This window comes from Periplaneta americana, chromosome 1, assembly GCF_040183065.1.
Source record: "Periplaneta americana isolate PAMFEO1 chromosome 1, P.americana_PAMFEO1_priV1, whole genome shotgun sequence".
Lineage (NCBI taxonomy): Eukaryota > Metazoa > Arthropoda > Insecta > Blattodea > Blattidae > Periplaneta > Periplaneta americana.
Window position 1 is genome coordinate 210,412,549 of NC_091117.1, and position 21,621 is coordinate 210,434,169.

Consider the following 21,621-nt stretch of genomic DNA (forward strand, 5'->3'; position numbering starts at 1 on the left):
ACAATCTTGGGCAAGACATCAGGTTCCTGGGACTTGGTTATCAAGGAAGCCATCGAAATCCAGCTAGATGGCAATCATTTCAACAGCTGAGTACAGCATGGAAACCTGCCATCAATACGCTTAGACCACCAGCACATGGCAGACAGTCTGGACTAGCAACTAGCTCTTGATTGGCTACCGCTTCCACCAACCAGAATGCACCTGGCGGTCAGGACTAGGAACTAGCTCCTGATTGGCCCGCAGTGGGAAGCCCTACTATTGCATATATACCGGCTAGACATGGTCCCACATCACTTCATTCCCTGAAGAAGATGGCAGAGCTAGCCATCGAAAGCTTGGAAGCAAACCTCCAACTCACCTGGCTGAGAGCCCGAGAAGAGTTATTCTACATCAAATGCTGGGAAAGCCTCAAGTCATACAGTGACTCCTTATGTAACTAGATGGCAGCGTAGTAAACCTGACAAAAGTTGTTAGCGTCAAAGCCTATAAGGACGACCTATCTGGGGTATATATGATCTACGGTTTCAGCCTGCAAGCCAACACGAAAAATAGCAAGCAACCTAATCTCGAAATCAGCAAGCTAGTCACTAAACCTGCCACCAGAGCGCATTATTTCCAGTGAAGCAAGCACACAGAGCAGACATCAGCGCTGCCAGCTTGGAATTCATCATAGAAACAAGCACTGTGGGAACCGGGCTTATGAATAGAAGTAATGGAGTACCAGAACCAATGTAACTGTTATTGCGGACTGTTCACACGTCTCTGATATTATTTCGGAGCACAATTACACGCTCAGTCCCAAGAAAAGGCTAAGATTAATGGAAGACAGAGGGGGTTTCCGGGTTTGAAAACTCCCTCCCTTGAACTTAAAAATGACATTTAGATGTATTTTTTTAATCCATAAACGTTTTCCCTTCTCTAATTTTTTACTATTAGAGTAACAATATCTACATCGACATAAGGCATAATCCTCCTATATATATTCAAATGCCAGTTTCATTCTTCATCCTTGGTAAGTTCCATGTCCCAGTATTGTGTTTAATAATTAAATTTATTTCAATATATTTGATTGTTTCCATGGATTTTCCTGTTATATAAAGTAAAGTGTCTTACTTATCACATACAAATATTATAACTGTTGGCTAAATATATGAAATGGAAGTTAAAATTTGTTAAAAATTGGATGGCTGTGAAAAAACTTTTCGAATATTTTATAAGGATATTCATGAATGTGTTCTATTAGAACGTAGTATAATATTAATAAATATACCGCAACATAATAATAATAATAATAATAATAATAATAATACATAAAATTTAAAATACTGATAATGTAAATTGTAAACAATTAATACCTCCCCTCCCCTCCGACAAAATTCTGCGTATGCCACTGATAGAAGATGAGTTACAGAAAAATAATAAACAGATTAGGAGTTTGGAAAAAGAAACTCTGATTTGTGAAAGTAAATGTGACAGATATGCAGTTATAATATCTAACTTAGAAGCTTGACTAAAGAACTGCAGGAAAAAACTGATTAATGACATTGTAATCAGCAATTTTCAGATCTGTTGCTTGATGTAATAGAGTTGCATTATTTCACAACAACAATAATAATAATAATAATAATAATAATAATAATAATAATAATAATAATAATAATAATTCTCTATCCAGAGGTTTATGAAAACTTATAATACTACTGCAGAATATGTATTACATATCTTTCGCGTGTTAAATATTACAGTACCTGGTTAACTAGTTTCAGCCTGTTATTGGCCATCTTCAGAACTGGTTGGTGCTGGTCTTGGCGCGAAAGATATATAATACATATTCTGAAGTGATATAGTGTTAAAAGTTGTTAATCAAGATGTATTATAATACTACTTTTCTGATGATGTTCAGAATGATTAGCATCATCAAAAACACTACAAAGCATAATTACAACAACAGTGAATACAAACACAGCATGCCAAAGGAAATCAATGAGCAGTATGATGAAATCTAACTGTACTTTTCAGGGGTTCAGCTGATGTTATAATCACTGTGAAATGAAGCTTCATGAAAGCACTGCTACAGAACGAGTCAACCCATTAGGATTTTCTTTGCAGTTTTTGTGAGAGAATAATCTCTTCAATTATAGAACATGAAATTTAACTGGACAGGGCCTTTAAGTATTGGTCAGCAAATTTTGAGGATTTTAGCCAATTTTGGGAACAACTGGATAATACCCACGGCAAAGCAATGTCAATAGTCGACGTTACTCGCTGGCCACTAGTCACCAGGCCATGCCAAACAAAACACAATCGAAATGGTGGTAGTAAAATTCGCGACTATATTCTTAAATAATTCACTGCATTAGTCAAGTGCAAGACTTCTGGCTTCTGTTGCATTCAAACAATTATAAAATACGATAATTTGGTCCAGGGAGCATCCGTTCTTGATGCAAAGATAATTTGTTTGGCTTGTTTCTTAAATAAAATTACGAAATGGCGTTCCTGTGCTTAACATTTAATAAAAAAAGAAATATAGCAAAACTGTTTTGTCTCGAGACTCTCATCTAAGTCACGTAATAGGTCACGTAATCTACTTCAATATATCTTGTAGCTAACAGTGGTGCCATCTCTCAGTAATGTTCAGAACGAAGGATGTAGAGAGAGAAAAGAAACAAATTTCTCCCTCCAACGACGCCACACACCAACGTGTTCTTATGTTGGCGAGATTGTGTATTTACTTAAATTTGGTGCTGAACGTAACGGCACGGTTCAAAGATACCAAGGGAATTCTCCAGTTTAGCACAATTTTGAAAAATTAAATATGTTACAAAAGAGTAGTCCATAAGTTGAAAATTCAATATGTTTTTTTTTTTTAGTCCAATGCCACCAGGTTGTCTTTTCGACATTTCTGGTCTTCTCTATGTGTCAAAATTTTTTTGAAAATAATAACCTTAAAACATCTTGTGTATAGAAAATGAATCAAATCCATGACATTAAGATGTTATGCATTGGTTGATTTAACATGGAATGCTCCTAACACATAAATGTCATTAAAGAAAGTAAGAAAGGTAGATATTCAAAGGATGAAGAATGGCCCTAAATTACTAGAGAAAGAAAGAAACAAATTTAGATACGAGAAAAATACATTTGTGGACAAATTCCTGACAAAAATTATATATATACAATACATTTTATTTTCCAATAAATACAATTCATTAACAACATAACATGAAAAAGTGTCAAAATTTTCTTTAAAAAATATTGACAAGTGATAAAATTTCCACAGCAGTCAAACAGTCATTATTAATGTATGATGGTTGTACTGAAAGTAATAACCATTTGCCATTTACTCCGAAAGTATTACATCTGAAGCAATGCAAAACACCACCTGATAGAGTAAGTCTTACTGCATGATTGAAATAATTTGTGAGGTATTACATAACCATAGATATGAAGGAAAAACAAAGAGCAGTCAAGTTTATGGACAATGAATGTACTGCTACTAACATCCACAAAAGGCTCGAATATGTATGATGACTGATGAAAGAAATGTGCGAAAATGGATGAATAAGATTAAAGAAGACGAAACCAGTACTGAAGACAAACTGTGTAGTGAAAGGCCATCAACAGCAGTCAATACAGAGAAATCCAAATGACATGATCTGCACGGACTGACATTGCTGTGGAACGTGGCTGTGATTATAAAGCCATCCAGCAGATTATCCACAACCTTGGTTACAGGAAAGGATATGCACCAATTAACAGCTGACTCGAAAGAGAAGATCTGCACGTGTATTTGAAACTGTTGGCAAAATTTAAAGTTCACAAGCAGGGGCAGATGCAAGAGGGGGGGGATTAAGGGGCTATATCCCTTCCCGAAATTTTGAGAAAAATACGAAACAAGAAACAAAAATTATATTAATTTTAATTCGTGAGTGTACATAGGAATTAGAGGGTTTTCCACGTAAATTCTCTTTGCTAGAGTGTTAAATTCCAAGAACTGTAGGAAGATAAACACAGCGTTCTTACTTCAAGACAGAGAGTTATTAAGAGTATTTTAGGTTTTTAATTTTCCTTCTCTTCTTAGACTATTTCATTAGTCAGCTCAAGGACAGGTTTTTAAATCATAAGGGAATCCTAAAATCCATACAAACGTTTCTGTCTAAAAACATAGTGCGAGCATCAGATGAAGATTTAGAAACTGCTGTTGAGGTACCGTACATAAAAATGTACAAGTAAAAGCTCATGAAGTACTGGATGAAATGTCTAAGAAGCCACGTCGCCTTTTTCTGTAAATGTTATTCCGTCATTGTTTTTGTATTGCAGTCACTATAAATGTTAAAATAAAAAAAATTATGGTTTATGTAACAACGCTCGCAATTGCCGAGGTTATATCAGCGTCGCTGGTGTGCCGGAATTTTTTCCCTCAGGACTTCTTTTACATGTCAGTAAATCGACTGATATGAGGCCTGTTGCATTTAAACACACTTAAATGCCATCGAGCTCGGTTGGGGTAGAACATGCAACTTCGAGCACAGAAGGCTATACTGACTACGCTACTCAGGCCAACTTGTAAATGTTTGTGACTCGGAAACAAGTTGTGAGTATATAAACTTATTTCTCATTACTCTATTTTTACTATCTCCTCAAATCCCTCCCCCAAAAAAAATCCTGCGTCCGCCCCTGTTCACAAGGTCACCTTTTTACTGGAATGTTTGCACTGATAATGAAACCTGTACTTATATGTAATGACCCAGAGACCAAACATCAGTTCATGGAGTGGCAGCATTCCACCTACCCTCAACTGAAGTAAATCAAAAGCCAGCACACAAGATTATGCTGAAAGTTTTATCAAATCACAAGGGGGTGATTCTGATTTCCTCCAGCGTGGGACAATGAACAACAATTGCAACATTGTATTATTCCAGAAACTTCCAGAAGATAAGACCACAAAACGGATGTATGCACGACCCACACTTCTTTGAAAGAACACAACAGGTTCGTGCACAAATGAAACACTCAGATTTTCACTTATTTGGTTGGATAAAGGATAGGAATCAGGGACAGCAATTCGCTGGTACAGGCGAAGTGAAAGATGTTATCAGATAATGCCTGGAAGGGTTCTTTCAAAGTGGTTTTCACAAGTGGGTTCAAAGGTGGTGCAAATGCAGCACAACTGCTGGCGACTATTTTGGAATGGTACAGAACTACTTTACACATGTATGTAATTGCATGCCTCATGTTGTTAATAATGGAGTTATGACCTGGCAGACATCACTTTCAGCACAACATAATATTAAGAACATTGTAGGGAAATTGTAACAAATGTAAGTCACATCATTACATTTATACAACAAAATAAGTCTATACATGTCTAATGTGAAAATTCACGACATATTCCGCATTTGTCCTTTGAACACTGATAGCAAATGGGTCAGTTGGATGGAATGTGAAGGCAACAAGACGGCGAGCTAATGGAGGTGGGCTCTTCCCAAGGACACCTGCATAGATCCGAAACTTCAGCAGTCCTGAATCCCGTGCATAAAATCTGAGAAGAAGATAAAACAAAAATTAACAACACTGTGGCATATTTATATTATTATACTGGTACAATTCAAAATAATCGTCCTGGATGGTCAACTCATTACCATTCTTGCCAGTGCATCCTACGAGGGTTGGGACATCAGTCATGGCAACTATTTTTTTTTTCAAAGATAAGCGACTGTATCACAAAATGTCATATGTTTCAAGGAAACCGTGATATTCATAGTATGTGTCCATGACACAGGATGACTGTGATTTTCTGACGAGAAAGTGCTTTTGGAAAACAAACAGATAAGCGGAAAGGTTCAATATAAAGGATGATGTGAAACAGTTAATGGAAACAAGGAACTGGTAGTCAACAACAGGAAACAGAGAAGTATGAAGAATCCAGGTTTCATTTTGGGTTGTAGCACACTTTAGTATATACAGTTGCGAAGTTTGGGATGATTTTTTGCATTTCTCGCGATAGTTGCTAGCCGCTTGGAGCGCTGTGAGTACTAGGAAAAATAGACTGTGTCACTGCCATCGTGATCTAATACAGGCCGTAAGGCAGACCATGTAACTCGCTTAACCTGATCACGCGGCGTTTCAACCATATAAATTACTTGGAATTCATAAAGAGTATCATATATTTCTCTAAAATGTAGTGTAATTGCATTAATAAAATTTAAAACAATGATTATGAGACACTTCAGATATAAATCACGTGCAAGTTAAGATTAAATATTTTTGGTGTGAAAATTACGTTGTTCGTATGTGTAATAGACCTACCTGCCTTTATTTCGATTAAATATCGCGAAATTCTTGTACATTCATTTATGGACAATTCAATAATTTTCAGTTGCACTGCACGGATATTTAGATATGTTGAAATTATAGGTTATGTTTACTGTCCCAGTTGCCCCTTTCTGTCTAATTTTAGTGGTCTCCAATGCCCTGCCATTCATATGGAAATATTACAGGTTATGTTTCCTAAATTCGCAATTATACATTATAATTAAGCATAATGTCATGTATGATACTCCGCACATTCAATTTGTCTGTATTTTAATACTACAATTGAGTATTGAATTATTGTATTTATCTACTACCTAAGAGACGAAGTAACAATCGTACGTACACTAATTTCATAGGAGTGGTGTGATAAATTTTCTGTCTTTATTAAGGAAGGTAGATATGCTGTATTAAATCACAATATAAATTCTTTTTTATTAAACCTCAAAATAGCTTCCATTCTAAACTTAAAATGTTGATGCGAAAAGATTATGTTAACATATAAAATTCTCTTCACATTAAAATAACACAGTTTTGTCATTATTTCTGCAACATTGGCTATTATGCAACAAGAAGTAAAGGGAACTTATGGACACATTACATTAAATAAAACTTAGCTATGATACGGTACGCAATAAAGTTATAATATAATGATTCACTGAGCTCCATACACTGAAATAGAAAACCTGAACATATATTACGGCCTGGTCTAGATCAAAAGGGCATTGACTGTGCCGTATTTCGCATTGTGAAAAGTTGTGTAAACTGTGAAATGTTCGTTATCGGTTGTAATAACTGTAAATGGTTAAAATACAATAATTTGAGTAATAATATGGGACAAGGAGACGTTTGTAGTACTATAAATTCTAAGAAAAAGAGGTCAGAGTTATCCTTCTTCCGAAAGATCCAGGAAGGTGAGTTTATAAAATATATATATATATTTTTAATCCAATGCCACCAGGTTGTCTTTTCGACATTTCTGGTCTTCTCTCCTGGCTGTGGCTTAATTGTAACCCACTTCTGAGGTTGGGGCACCTGGAAGGCGGAGTTACATTACCCCGATGATGTGATAGGATGATTATGATAATGTAGTGCCAGGAGAGGTCTTAAATCTAAACTTAACCTAAATTCCAGACCATGGACGAACACAGGAATAATCCCCTTTAAGGAAAAATTCCTGTGCTCTAACCGGGAATCGAACCCGGGACCTCATGAACTATAGCCAGAAACTCTGACCACTAGACCATGAGGCTGGTCAAAAAATATAATATATGTTTTATGAAAATAATATATAAATCTTATGTATTTCGTATTTCAATGGTGGAAGGAAGGTGTTAATTTTTAAAAGAACACGATATCAAAAGTACAATACATTTTATCGTCTGCTAGGGAAAGAGTCTGTGATGAGGGGACAGTAGCGATCCTGGTGGCTAGCAACTATCTATGGATGCATATTTCAACCATCTATGTTTGCATATTTAGTAAGTATTGAGCTTCGCAACTGTATATACTAAACTGTGGTTGTAGTTCTGTATGATGATGAACAATGCATAACAAAAGCTCAGAATTTAATCAGTCAGAAATATATCATACCTTATTGGATGTTCTCCACAGGCTTTGGGTCTCTCCATAACAGAAACCCACTTATCATCATAGCTGAAGAGAGAAAGGTCTAAATATGGAGAACTGCTGTATGACTGAGCACTGATCGGAAGCTGTGCTAACAACCTTTTGGTGGCTTCAGTTGGACCTCCAAACCGAGCACTAACAATTGTTTGCTTGAAACGCTGTTGTATTAACCTATGAAGAAAGTAAAATTAAAGAAAATTATGGATTGAATTTTGTAAGGGTAGTTAGCTATCCAATGCCCTGGTCTGTAACGATTAAGCCACTTTCCAACTTACATCCCAATGGTAATATTGTTTTACAATATTCTTACTGGTTGTTACAACTTCACAAGTGCTGATATGTTCTGAATCATTTCTTCTCGTTCGTTACTTAGCACTTAATTTAGACATATTAAGATTTCCAAGCTGTATAAATGTTTTGTTCATTATCAAATCCAAATTTTGCAACAGCTAACTTTCTGAATTTATATCATGTAAAGATTCCTCCAATTCTGAATTTCTTACAGTTTCAGCAATCTTACAATTTAAAATGTCGCTGAATTTACCATTTATCATGCATTCACACACAAATACAAAGAAAATACTTTATTTATTAAGGTGATATCTTTCGACAACTCATATGACAGACTGGTGCCCAAATGAGCGACACACATACAGATGACTCTACTAATGTAAAATTATCTAAAGATAAATAGCCTCCCAATAGGATTGTTAGGCAGAGACTTCTTTAAGACAGCGAAATGAATACAATATCTTGCTTGTACTGAAATACATCTGGTTTATTACAAGATATAAAAATCTCTAACATTCTGAACATCACTAATGTTGATATACAAGATGCTACACCAAAGTTCCCGAAATATGTCACACAAAAACCAGTACCAGTACTAAATTATGGTGCCTGTATGCCAAGTGGTATCATGCCACTACTTGTGTCTACAGTGGCACACATGAGTTATTCTGTGATCTGAAAAATGAGGAATGTTCAGAACAAAAAGTCTGCACTATGTCTTCTTTTAAATTTGGAAATATGGCAGTGTAAACACACAATGTTTAGCAAGGATTTGAAAATTATATATACTGAGTGTTGTGCAAGTGTAAAATTGGTTTAGACATTTCAAAAATGTTTTCATATCATCTGACAGCAATGACGAACATTCTCAATACCTTGCAACCAGCACAACACCGGAAAATGTTATGAAAATGTGTGCAGTCATACTTGAAGATCTTAAAGAAGACAATTTATGATATCTGTAACATTATAGGATTTATCTATAGAACTTGCCAGTACATTTCATCAAACAACCTTAACATACAATGGATTTCTGCAAAGTTTATGCTAAGATGCCCAACTGAAGATCAGAAACAATATACTTGGGTTGGATAAAAAGTAATGGCAACAGTTCGATATTTCTGACATGGCTTTATTCACAGAGGTACAAACATTTACGTACCTTCTATATAGTCGCCCCCCCTTATTTATTACCTTTTGCCAAATGTTTGGAAGGTGTCGTACACAATCAGCGCGTCCATCTTTGTTGATGTTCCGTATTGGCCGCCCTAAAGCACGGATAAGTTCATCTCTGGTATTGTACCGGGTCCCTCGCAGTGGTTCTTTCACTTTGGTGAAAAGATCGTAATCACATGGATCATATTGGGTGAGTACGGAGGATGTCCCAGAATCTCCCATTGCCAGCGACGCAAGAGGTCCTTGACAGCAGCAGCGGTATGACTCTTTGCATTATCATGAAGAATGATGGGGTTCTGTACCCCGAAGTGTCGTCGTTTTCTCCTGAGGGCTGGACGAAGGTGGTGCTGCAGGAACCTGCAGTAGTAGTCCGCGTTTACCATCTGCCTTGGAGGTACAGCGTGGTGCAGTATTACCCCATCAATGTCATACGCCACAATGAACATCACCTTCACAGCACTTCCAACAAGGCCTTCCCGAAACGCTTTATCCCATCGTACCACTGTGCGATATGGCAACGCTGCATCGCCACATGCTTCACGCAGTCCCTGAAAACATTCTTGTGCACTACGACCTCGTGCCACTTCAATTTTGATCCAGGAACGTTGCTCTAGTTTTGTAAACATGGTCTTAGGGCGCTCGCACTATCCCTATGAAAGTCAACGTTCTACACACTGCAGTAGATTGACAGAGTACTGTCGCCGCTAGCTACACTAACTCATCTAACAGTCCTTGTTCATGTCCATACAGCTGGCAACTCTCGAACGCACCATCGTCATATGACAGCAGTGTTGCCATTACTTTTTATCCAACCTATGTATATCAGAAGTCTCGATAGATTGTTATGATAGCAAGAGTTGACACTGAAAGAAAACAAGTGCCTCAATGGAAGAACCGTGCATTTTCTCAACCAAAGAAAACTCGGCAAGTGAGAGCAATATGAAGTCAATTCTCATCCTCCATGTAAGATAATCACTGTCAATTCTATTTTCACCTTTGTACTTCAGGGAGGATGTGAGATGGGAAATGAACTAGTATATATCACATGGAAACCATAAGAATGCAGCTGTGCACTCTGTCCATGCTGTTTGACAATTTCGTCTCAACTTTCATATTCGACAGATACAGCCACCACGCAACTTCATCTTTCCCAAAATGAAAATCAGGTTCAATGGATTAATATTTGAGACAATAACTTCCAACAAAAATTGTGTTGAATCAATGTATCCTACAATACAAAGCAAGTGCATAAAAATGTGACGTCATGCATCTTGGTCTAGCAATTTTAAGAGAGTCCCAGCAATAATTATTTCCATCAAACATGTAAACATACAGCATGTTTCATTTCATCTATTGCACATTAATATCAATTCCATTATTTCAACACTGAAATAGTTAACCTTTATTTACAGAGCTTGCTTTATTAAATTATTGTGTAATAGTAATATGCGTTACAAGAGCGGTATGTTGAAGTTTTCATGTTCGAGGAAAAGTTTGAAAAAGCGAAACGTAGTTGAGCTTTTTTAATTTCCGAGAATTGAAAGAAAACATACCGCTCATGTATCATACATTATTTTGTGCGAAGATCGTTTATTACATACATGAAAGAGGAATTTCTAATTAGTTGCAATGAAATCTCCATCTTGGTTTCTGTTCAATGACGGCAAATTGCAAAACAAAAATATCTATCTTCAACATTGTTGCTTTAAAATGTTTTCTGTGTTTACTATACTCCAGTAGGCAGTGATATACGTCTGTCTTTTTTTTTCCCCCAGTCTATAAATGCGAACTTAAAACAAACGGTAAGGTTATGTAATGATTTATTTTTCATTTTAATATTTTAACAATATTATTTATATAACATATTGCAGTAATAACATTGGCAAGTTTAATTTTGCCGGTCAAGGAGATGTTTAGAAATGGAAAATATCTTTGACATCTAATTCTGCACACTGAAATTAATTGTTACATTTGTGCAGTTATTCAGAGTCACTGGAGCACCACCACCAGTTTTTTCTATTGTGCAGTAACTTTAGTGGAGTTGTAGAGTTTACTTAATTTTTGCAAATATTTAAAAACAATAATTAACAGTGCAATTTAGGTGAAATTGCAGTGGTAAGTTTCCAATTTATAATTATTACTATATTGAACGTCGCTAAAAATAATATGTTAAAAGCCTAAAGCAGTAAAATCAATATGTCACTTAAGCGGTAAGAAGAGGGAAATTGTTATGTGTGTTAGGTTGGGAATACTGAATGTGGAATTTTAGACTTTCCGCAGATTGGTTTTGTGCGGAAACCAAGCAAATACGCACGATCTCGCACAAAATTTATTTTTAGTAGTAATCAGTCTACAAACTAGAGACAATTTTCTGTAAGTATTTCAGGTTGAGAAGAATTAATAATAAAAATAAGAGAAGAACAACTAAATATTACCCTTATACTGGGTGAACGTGAAATAACCCTGCAGATTTTCAGAGCGAATAGCTCATGTTGTATATAACAAAAACAGATAATACCATATTGGTGTAAAGTTCATAGTTTTCTCAGTAAAAAAATGTCTTTCCCAAATATATAACATCATATTATTCGGTAAATATTGCGAGTAGGATCGTGATTTTTGTCCATATCAATAGAAAATCTAATGAATCATTTATCCCTCAAGCATATTTCAATAGTGTGGATGGTTTTCATCTAACCACTGCAGTCGCCTCATAAAGAAAAACCAAAGTTCACCCCTCTACGAACCTTGGGTCATGTCAGGAGCATTGTGAAGGGGCTTCCCTGAATGCATATAGCGGGTAGGGGTAAGCTGTAACTGTATTACACATAATTGAATTATTGAAATCAGTCGAGTCTTGCCTGTCTTGGGTCTTGGTGTTCTATGGTTGAGTCTCGGTAGCAGCAAAGTTAGTTTCTATCTGTTAAAAAGTTGAATGTGTTACAGTGACTGTTTTAAATGTGTAATAATATTGTATATTTAATTTAAATAGGGAAACAATAAAAAATAATACAACAATTCATTATCACGGAGAAGACGCAGTATGTTCAATGAGTGGTGAAACCATTTAGCAGTAACCGGCAACCAGTTTTACCATTTAAGCCGATAAATGAGGAATTGAAATTAGTGGAGGGGAAAATGGAACTTTTTATTGCAAAACACTGTTCAATTCAAACAAACACCATCTCTGTGATCTATGAAAATCCTGTTTTTCTGATAGCAAAGCAGCAGTTGATCTTAAGCTCCATCGTACAAAGTGCACTGCAACTACATAATATGATGTGTTGGCACCACATTTTGAACAATTATTGATAAACAATGACTTAGGAGATCAAGGGTATAGTTTGCTGCTTGATGACAGCAATGACATTTCTATCACAAAACTGCTAGGAATAGTTATTATGTATTATTCTAAATCGAAAAATACCATAACCACATATCTAGAAGTGGTAGAATTAAATGTTGTTGTTGTTTTCTAATGCCAGGCGTTTGACAATAAAGTCATTTGACCTCTTGCACTCCAATATTTTTCAAAGATATTATCATGACCAGCCACTGAAGCACAGATTTTGAGGTGTTCCGAATCCATTTCTTGGTTTGAGTTGCACAATAGGCAGTGAGGGGACTGATATATTCCAATTCTATGCAGGTGTTTGGCCAAACAATCATGGCCTGTTGCCAATCTAAATGCAGCTACAGACGATTTTCGTGGTAAATCGGGAATTAACTGTGGATTTTGATGCAGAGAGTTCCATTTTTTCCCTTGGGATTGAGTTATCAAATTTTGTTTGTTGAAGTCTAAGTATGTAGATTTAATAAATCTCTTCACAGAGTAATACGTAGATTTAGTAACAGGTCTGTAAGTAGCAGTGCTGCCCTTCTTTGCTAAAGCATCCGCATTCTCGTTTCCCAGGATTCCACAATGGGATGGTATCCATTGGAATACAATTCTTTTATTGAGTGATATTAATTGAGAGAGCATTTTAGTTATTTCTGCTGTTTGAGATGAAGGTGTGTGTTTAGAGACTATTGATAGAACAGCTGCTTTGGAGTCTGACAATATAACTGCATTCCTAAATTTATTGATGTGGCATAGAAGATTCCTGAGACATTCACTTATGGTAGAATTAAATGTGTAAAAGTGAGTACACAGCATTTTATGATATTTACTAACAATTATTACGATAGGCTTATTTACTGAAGTTCTGGTGTTTTTTGAACAAGGATTTAGTACTTTCTCATTTTTTGGGTTGGCAACATTGCATGTATATCATGACTCTTGGTCAGTCGTTTGTATTTTCAAATTTCAAATTTATTTACAATTTACATTTGAAATGCAGAGCTCTATTATGCACTAATAGTTCACGAGAAATTTTGCCTCTGAAATTCACGAAAGTTTACATCTTGGCCTTGCAACTTAAAATATACCAGATATACCTAAAGTAAAAAAAAAACTTTAGGATGTGATCAAAAAATGAAAATTGAAAACAGCTCCATACAAGGGACTGTTGATTTTGTGTGTGCGAAATTTTTATCTGCTGTTCTTAAATATGGTGCAATGGAACACAGAAAAGAAAACACGTTTTCACTCACAGTATCTTAAATGGTAACTGTCTAGTGTTGTGAAGCTTGCTTTGTCAGTGGTAAGGAAATACGGAAATCTCAAAATGAACCCCTTCTCATTCAGATGTGGAAGCAAAGACAAGCAAAATTATGTTAAACCTTTTTTGTTCGAAATATTTCAAAGAATAACCCCTTCAAATTAATGACATTACTTACAGTTAATTCTGTATAGCAGCAACTTACTTAGAAAAAAAGGGGGAAAAAATATAATATTTTTTTAAATGTTTACATTGAATTGTGTTAGTTGGTAAATTAATTTCGGATAAGAAATAAATTATTTACTGATGGCATGTTTGAGACAAAAGACTCAGATTAAGCTGTGGGCCTCTGAAATTGTAAATCAGGCCCTGCCTTTCACACTCCATATTTACAAAAACGTGTATGTATGTATGTATCACTAAGTTTTTAATTTAAAAATTATGATACCTGCCATACCCTGTAGACGAATATATAAAGGAAGGAGATATTTTTTGTAAATTTATCACCCCTATCAAAAATGAAGATATTATTAAGGACATTTGCTAAATTTAAGTACAACTTTTATTTTATCTTACAAAAAAAATATATATATATTAATAATAAAAGACAGAAATGTGTACTAGTTTACCAAAGTAATACATTACCTTGCATAAATATTGTTTGATGGAGAACACGTGAACTGTGATTCTGAATGTAATTTTGCATTTCTAAATAAGTCACAGAAGTTTTCAAAAAGTTGTAATAATTCTTCAGATGTATTTTCATACACAGCCAGCACTTCAGCACTGAAGATATTATACACAACGAAGAAGGATGATTGTGAGTTTGGTTCTGTGGCTTTCAGTGTAACAACATCCTCCCCTGCATATTTCACCAACAGATGGTTTTCGTCCAACAACTGCATTTTCCACATCCGTAAAGCTTTGAACTAAACATACAATATATCCAATTAGATATGATATTATATGAAATAATTTTACTGAAGGACATCGAGAATCACTTTTCTTGCTATGTACGTAAAAGGGGCAGTCCAAAGAAAACAGGTCAGATGCCAAAAAGTATAATAGAACATTTATTACCTCAAAAGTAATCTCCAAAATAGCTTATACATTTATCCCACTGCGAGACAAGATGATCAACCCCATTCTTGAGAAAGCTTGTGGGCTGTCTACCGAACCAGTTCTTTACCTAGTCACACATGTCTTTGTCTGATGTAAAACGAAGTCCACAAGTCTTTCTTCAACTCTCTAAATATGTTAAAATCACATGGGGGGGGGGGGGGTGTTTAAATGTTCCCAACGAAATCTCTGAATCGTATTCCTTACAGAGTTGGGCATTATCATGAAGAAGGATAATGCCATTCGATAGCATTCCAGCTGTTTTGACTTTTCGCAATCTCTTGTGCCATTTCAGTACATGCTAACATGATATGCTGTGTTTGCCATAAACAGCAGACATGCGACGATGAATTTCTCGTCTTCCTCTTCCTTCAGCAGTCAATAATCGCACTACACCTCGCCTCCATTAGTGATGTTGGACAACACACGTATCTCTAACCTCACTCCCAGCACAAACGAACAACTATAGTCGCGACGCTGTTATTCCCGTCGTGACTCCTCCTCTTTGCTTACGTCTTAGGAAGTCAAGGCTCTATAAAGGCTAGGTAGGTAGTATCGTTCGCCATTTTTGTTCTTTCATTGCCGAGCTACCAGACGAGGGATCTATTTGCCACACTGTTAAAGATTATCATGTCGTAGCTCCTATGATAATAAATCAAACGCACTGTAATTCAGCAAATAATTGAGCGACAAATAACGCCCTCGTATACTTTCTGTGAACGCCAACGAAAGAGCCAAAATGGCGGGCGATTACATTAAGTATTTATCCAGCCTTAGGAAATGCTTAACATCTTCATCAGTGAATCACAAGATGCACATTTAAATGTAGCCGACCTGCAATGTGAATGGCTGCCAGAAATTAGAGCGACGGGACTTTAGTGTGTAAACAGAGGTTGTAACTGTGCTTTCGTGAGTCACCACCAGATGTCAGTTCAGCAATCAACTTCCAGTGGTACCGTCATATGGGGTGAAATAGGATTCTGGGGTGACTTCGGACATTTTTATATGATTTTATTTAATATATAAAAACAGTATAATGATATATTTTTTACTCAAATTTTTGTACGGTCTAACATGAGAGCTTGCCGATTAAATTAAAATATTTATACGTCAACAGTTAATGTCTGGTGGCCAGACAGCGTTAATAATTAAAATTGTTACTTCTGTCTGATTTTAACTAGGTAATTTAGTTGCTTCTTTGTCATGTACATTGTTGACGTAAAATTACATTGAAATAAATTACATCTTTCTTTAACCTATTGTCAATGTTGGGTGATAGTTATTGTTTTCTATGCAGCCACTCGTCTGTTGTAAGAGCGATAACTTCCGTGACTGTATCAGTGTGGGGTGATATCGGACGATGCCACGTAAATACAAGACACCGCTTGGAGTTACATGTAAGAGAAATTACGACCCTAAGAAAGTTTTGCATGACTGGAAGAAATATACGCGAGGAACAATATCCAAAGATGCTTTTCCATCGCTCTTAAAGCAGACCTTGAATGAAATATCTGCAAAACAGCAGGGAAATATCAAGAAGGCCTTTGAGTCAACTGGATTAATTCCTTTCGACCCAGAACATGTTTTAAGTAAGCTTCCAGACAGTGACAATAATCAGGAAGAAAGCAACAATTGTTGGTTCAGCAGCTTTGAAGAAAGCTTAAAACATGCTAGGTATGACACAGCTAGCAGTGGTAGCCGACGAAGAAGAAACGTCTCACTTGGAAAATCTGTACTGGGTCGAGATATGGCAGAACAGGAAATTGAAGGATAAGAAGAAGCTGAAATCAGTGTTTTGGAACAGGAACAGGAGGAAGAAGGACCTGAAGAACAGACACAGGAAGGTGTACTGACAATAGAAGCTTCTGTAATGGCAAATTATGAATATGAGGAAGGAAAAAAACTGAAGATGAGAAAGTATGTTAGTGTTGTGACAGATGTAGGAGCGAAGGATGTAGAACTGAAATTCCTGCGGTCGTATTGCAATAGTCAGTCTAGTCTGTACTTGTTTTTACTACTGTTGATGATGAAGATAGAGTTCCAAAAGAAAACATTGCCGAAGTCCTTTAAAAAAAACCGCAGGAAGAAAAGGGAAGGTTTTTATTTTCCAAGAAAATATTTTGTAAAACAAATTAAAAATATTAGAAAACATAGATTTTCTTTCATACATTGTAATAACGATTTCTGTTAATGTCTTAATAATTGTAATAATATTGTAATAACATGTAAGATATGTAAGGATAATATTGAGTATTTAAAAAAGAAATCTTTAACTGAGAGTTTAACGATAATAATGTTGAAGTCATTTTACTGTTCGATTTCACCTCATGAAGGAGCGATTTCGGACAGACATTGAAAAAGTATGAGTGTCCGAAATCACCCCACTACATTGGGTAACACCAGACACTTTAAATTACCGGTATTTTTTTTAAAACTATCTGATTGCTATAAATATGAATTTCTTTGAAAACTACATACCTAAAATATTTCCCTCACGATTACTAAATCAAAATTTCAGTACACCATGAATAATCAGTTAAAAAGTATGCTAAATCCGTCCGATTTCACCCCATTTGACGGTACCAACTTGCCCACTGTAAGTATACACATGGTGACCCATTTTCATTTGACTGCCCCTCATACATTCCTGGCTTGAATTATACTCTCAACAAACTAGTTTCACAATTCATTATCAATGTGAGAAAGAAAAGGAAAAAGTTTCTTTAGCTTATAAAATATACTTGTTACTGTTAGACAAGAATACTTAAAAAAAAAAGTCAAACTGTGAGATAGGGCTCATACAGTGTTTCTTTGGATGGTTTTGTTTTTCATACTTCATGATAACAAGCCTGATTTATTTTATTACAGTGTATAGAAGACAGTATATGATTATACGGAGTATTGATTTTAAAACCAAACTAGGTAATAAGCAGGACATATTAGATTGCATAATGTATATACTTTTTTCTTTCATTCATTTCCTTCAATACTACCAGTAATAACCAATCTTTACTTTGAAGGGGACATACCACGTGAAATCAACTACCCTCATAACTTCAACTCTTTCGATTCCATTGCTTACATGATTTATAGGGCAGATCTGTACACTTAGGCATGTTTTGACTCATTGTGCACCCTATACATGCGATGATTGTCCAAGTCTGACATTCGTGAATCCGACGCTGACAGGTGGGCCATCCTGCCTCAGCCTGATATAGCCAGGTTCCATTTCGCGAAAGAGTAGCCTAATAAACCCCAGGGACCCGGAGTCCCAAACCCTTCCTGATCAGCCAATGCTGTCAAGTGGGCCATCTTGCCTCAGCCTCTGATAGAACCTGGTCCCGTCCACGTAGGAGTAGTCTGATGAGCCCCAGCATCTTCCTATATCAGCATCAGAAACCCGTACTTCTTCCAGACCTTACCCCAGAATACTTTTACTATTGTAGATGATAGATAAAATGAGGGGGAGATGGAGAGTGTGTTGGCAGAATGATAGAGGGAAACGGAAGTACCCGAAGAAAAAAACCCTCTGCAACGTCTGCTTTGTTCACCACAAATTCCATGACGGCCTGGTCGGGAATCAAACCCAGGCCACCTGGGTGGAAGACCAGCAAGTTAGCACTTGAGTCACAGACACGGCTGCGTAATATACAGGGTGACTCAGACCACACGTGTCATTTATTTCGGAAACTAGCGCATTAAAATTTTCGAGACAAAAATATTTGTAACTAAAGCACATGTGAACTTTCACTTGAGCTTGATTTGATCAATCAGCCTTAACAGGAAGTAGGGTCAGTGGCGTATTACTTTAAAATTTCAAATGGGAGTCTGGGTCAAATATGGTACCATTTGACAGAGCTCTTGAAAACAAACAACTTTCATAGGAAACGTTTTTATCAATTCCTATTCTTTCAATGAGAAAACGTACGAAATGATGTCATTAATTCTGAGAAATGTTACGAGAAGCACCGTAGGATGTTGATAATGTGTCTAGTACACTAGTAGTTACACAATAACCCATTATAATCTAACGTTACATGACAAATTTGTATTTCGTATGTTGGCATAATTATGAACTACGTTACTGTACGTGATTATCTCAAGAGCATTAACAACTACGAACTAATACCTAGGTACCGTATCTTAATATTATTCGTTCCCTGAAACTACTTAATTTCCTTGGATCGCTAGAAGTTATTACTGGTAGACTTATTGTGAAGTACTGAATAGCATCCACAATAGGAGCACAATTCTCACGAAAAATCTCTACAGGGATTGTGAAGGACATATAACTCGCGATTTTGAGAGAGAAAAACTGTCAAAAAAGTGCTGTTCTTTTCATGAGCAGAAGATTGAAGAACGACGATTGTAAAAATAATGAAGTTATACTGATAAAGTTACCGGAAAATGTTGAAATATTGCATAAAACCTGGTGATGCCTAAAAACCCGTGAAATGATGAGGTAAAACACTTCAAAATGAACGCGAAATCCACATTTAACTTCACTTAGTATATGCAAGGCATACAAAATGCATAACCTGTCACAGATTCGTTAGTACAAGAAATACCAAAAGGCTCAAGTATTCGGGTGACACGTCCTTCACAATAGCCCGTGATTTTTCAGATTATTAAATATTAACTGAAAAGTCCAGTAACAATACTAGGCCTATACAGTTTTAAGCATCCTATTGTCTTAGCCTAGGGTGGTGCACATAGCTTATCTAGGAATTTAATATAATTTAAAAACCAGAAGTAGCATGAATACAGGCTATTCCAATTAACAGAAGGACAATTTTTAAGATACAAAAATATTTATGCTCTTATGGAAAACAATACAATTATGAAATAATTACCTGGTCGAAGTATTGATAAAATTTTCTGAGTTCATAAGGGTTCTTCATTGTGTCAGATATATGCTTTGCCCTTTTAAATAAGAACACAAGGAGTCTATGCTTCAAGGAATTTATAGTTGCATCTCTGAAGGGTCTGTACACATTTGATCCTGTTGCCTGTGGAAGCGCTGACGATAGCAGGAAGTCATCGTCTTCATAGCAAAATCTTCCAATTGTACGAACATTTATGAACATTCCATCAATCAATTGAAATATGTGAATTGTTTGATGTTGCACGGAGAGTACGGCTAAAGTGTCTTTATATAAATATAAGCCTTGATTATGTGAAAGAAATATTTTATCAACTTTGAATGTTCTAGTATCACATAATCGTCCTGCTTGTAAATCCACTAAATGGAGAGAATAATCCTCTAGTGGTGAACGAGGATTGGGTGTTACAGCCTCATTATTCGTATATATTTCGTAGAAATGAGGTCTCAAATCATCCGGAATGTAAGCTGCTGACCCTACTATAACATAACGACCATCGTCTGTAAAAAGACTGCACTCTCTGTTGAGCTGTTCTCCACTTTGAGCAACATTAACTGTATACTTGAGTTTGAAGAACCGTTCAAATACTTTACTGCGAATATAATCACTTTTCTGATCACTTTCATTACCGATGTATTCTCCTTTGCAACCATCTACAAGGTCAGCAGCAGCCGAAGACCCGCGGTATTCATAAATCTCTAAAGATGTTTGATCTGATGAAAAAGCTATAAAATGATAACCATCAGGACTAAATTTTCTGAGAAAACATGGTGGTTTTTCAACATTTACAATGGTGAAATTCGGGAATACATTTTGATGAAATTCCCGCGCAACGTGAAACTGAGTGCCGGGTCTCATAGCCCCATATATCTCCCTTCTTGATAATCTGTTGATAATGTTTTGTGGTGGAATATGTCGAGGAGTAAGGGAGTATTTACAACTATCTTGGGACTGATTCGTATCCATTACTGTTCTTAACTGCTGTATTTCTATTTACTTGTAAAATATTCATACTGACGTCTTCAACTAGGCCTATAACCTAAAAAAAAGAAACACTGTTTATAATCTCACCATAGTAATACTTGAAACATAAATACAAAATTCACACAATTCGACAGCTAAACGTACTTAATACTTATGCATCGTTTGTCACACTCATTTGTTGTTACTTGCTCTTTACAATGAGCTCTGGCTCTTTACTTTATAACAGAGTTGCCAACCTTCTAACACAAAAGTATGGTATTGTAGTAAAAAACTATTGAATTTGTCACATAATTATACCAAATACAGTATATATCCATAATAATGTCTTACTATCAAAATAGCCATCAAAATTTTACACAATGCTAAATAAACTTTCAATCACTTCTCGTACAGAAGAAGCACCGAACATATACTATTAGATTAACAGCTGATTAACGAACTACGACCACGGCTATACTACGATGCAAGCTTACTACTGAAAAGGTTCGACAGCTCGCGACAGCAGCGGTTAGCAAGTTATAGGATTGCAGAGTAGCTACAGTACCAAAGACGTTATATAGTATACATTTCATACATGAAACTATTACAATTTATTAGCTTTCCAAATACATCGATAGCAGTCTTTC

The 21,621-nt window shown here is 36.0% G+C and overlaps 1 protein-coding gene across 1 annotated transcript; it reads right to left on the bottom strand.

Annotated features, from left to right (window-relative positions):
* Nucleotides 1-3,165: 3,165 nt before the first annotated feature.
* On the bottom strand, nt 3,166-21,394 carry abo (de-etiolated protein 1 abo). Its single transcript, XM_069836944.1, has 5 exons — nt 21,140-21,394; nt 19,982-21,050; nt 14,655-14,938; nt 7,906-8,112; nt 3,166-5,542 (listed from the first exon to the last, which is right to left on the bottom strand). The coding sequence occupies exons 2-5, from the start codon at nt 20,975-20,977 to the stop codon at nt 5,359-5,361; spliced, it is 1,671 nt and encodes a 556-aa protein (XP_069693045.1). The 5' UTR covers nt 20,978-21,050; nt 21,140-21,394; the 3' UTR covers nt 3,166-5,358.
* Nucleotides 21,395-21,621: the final 227 nt, after the last annotated feature.

What these genes read in the sequence shown, in the direction of transcription:
- abo (XM_069836944.1), bottom strand. Translation starts at nt 20,977, where the DNA reads ATGGATACGAATCAGTCCCAAGATAGTTGTAAATACTCCCTTACTCCT. An exon ending in TTTATCAATACTTCGACCAG is followed by an intron (nt 14,939 to 19,981) that starts GTAATTATTTCA and finishes TTGTATGTTTAG; the next exon opens with TTCAAAGCTTTACGGATGTG. An exon ending in TGTGGAGAACATCCAATAAG is followed by an intron (nt 5,543 to 7,905) that starts GTATGATATATT and finishes TCTTCTTCTCAG; the next exon opens with ATTTTATGCACGGGATTCAG.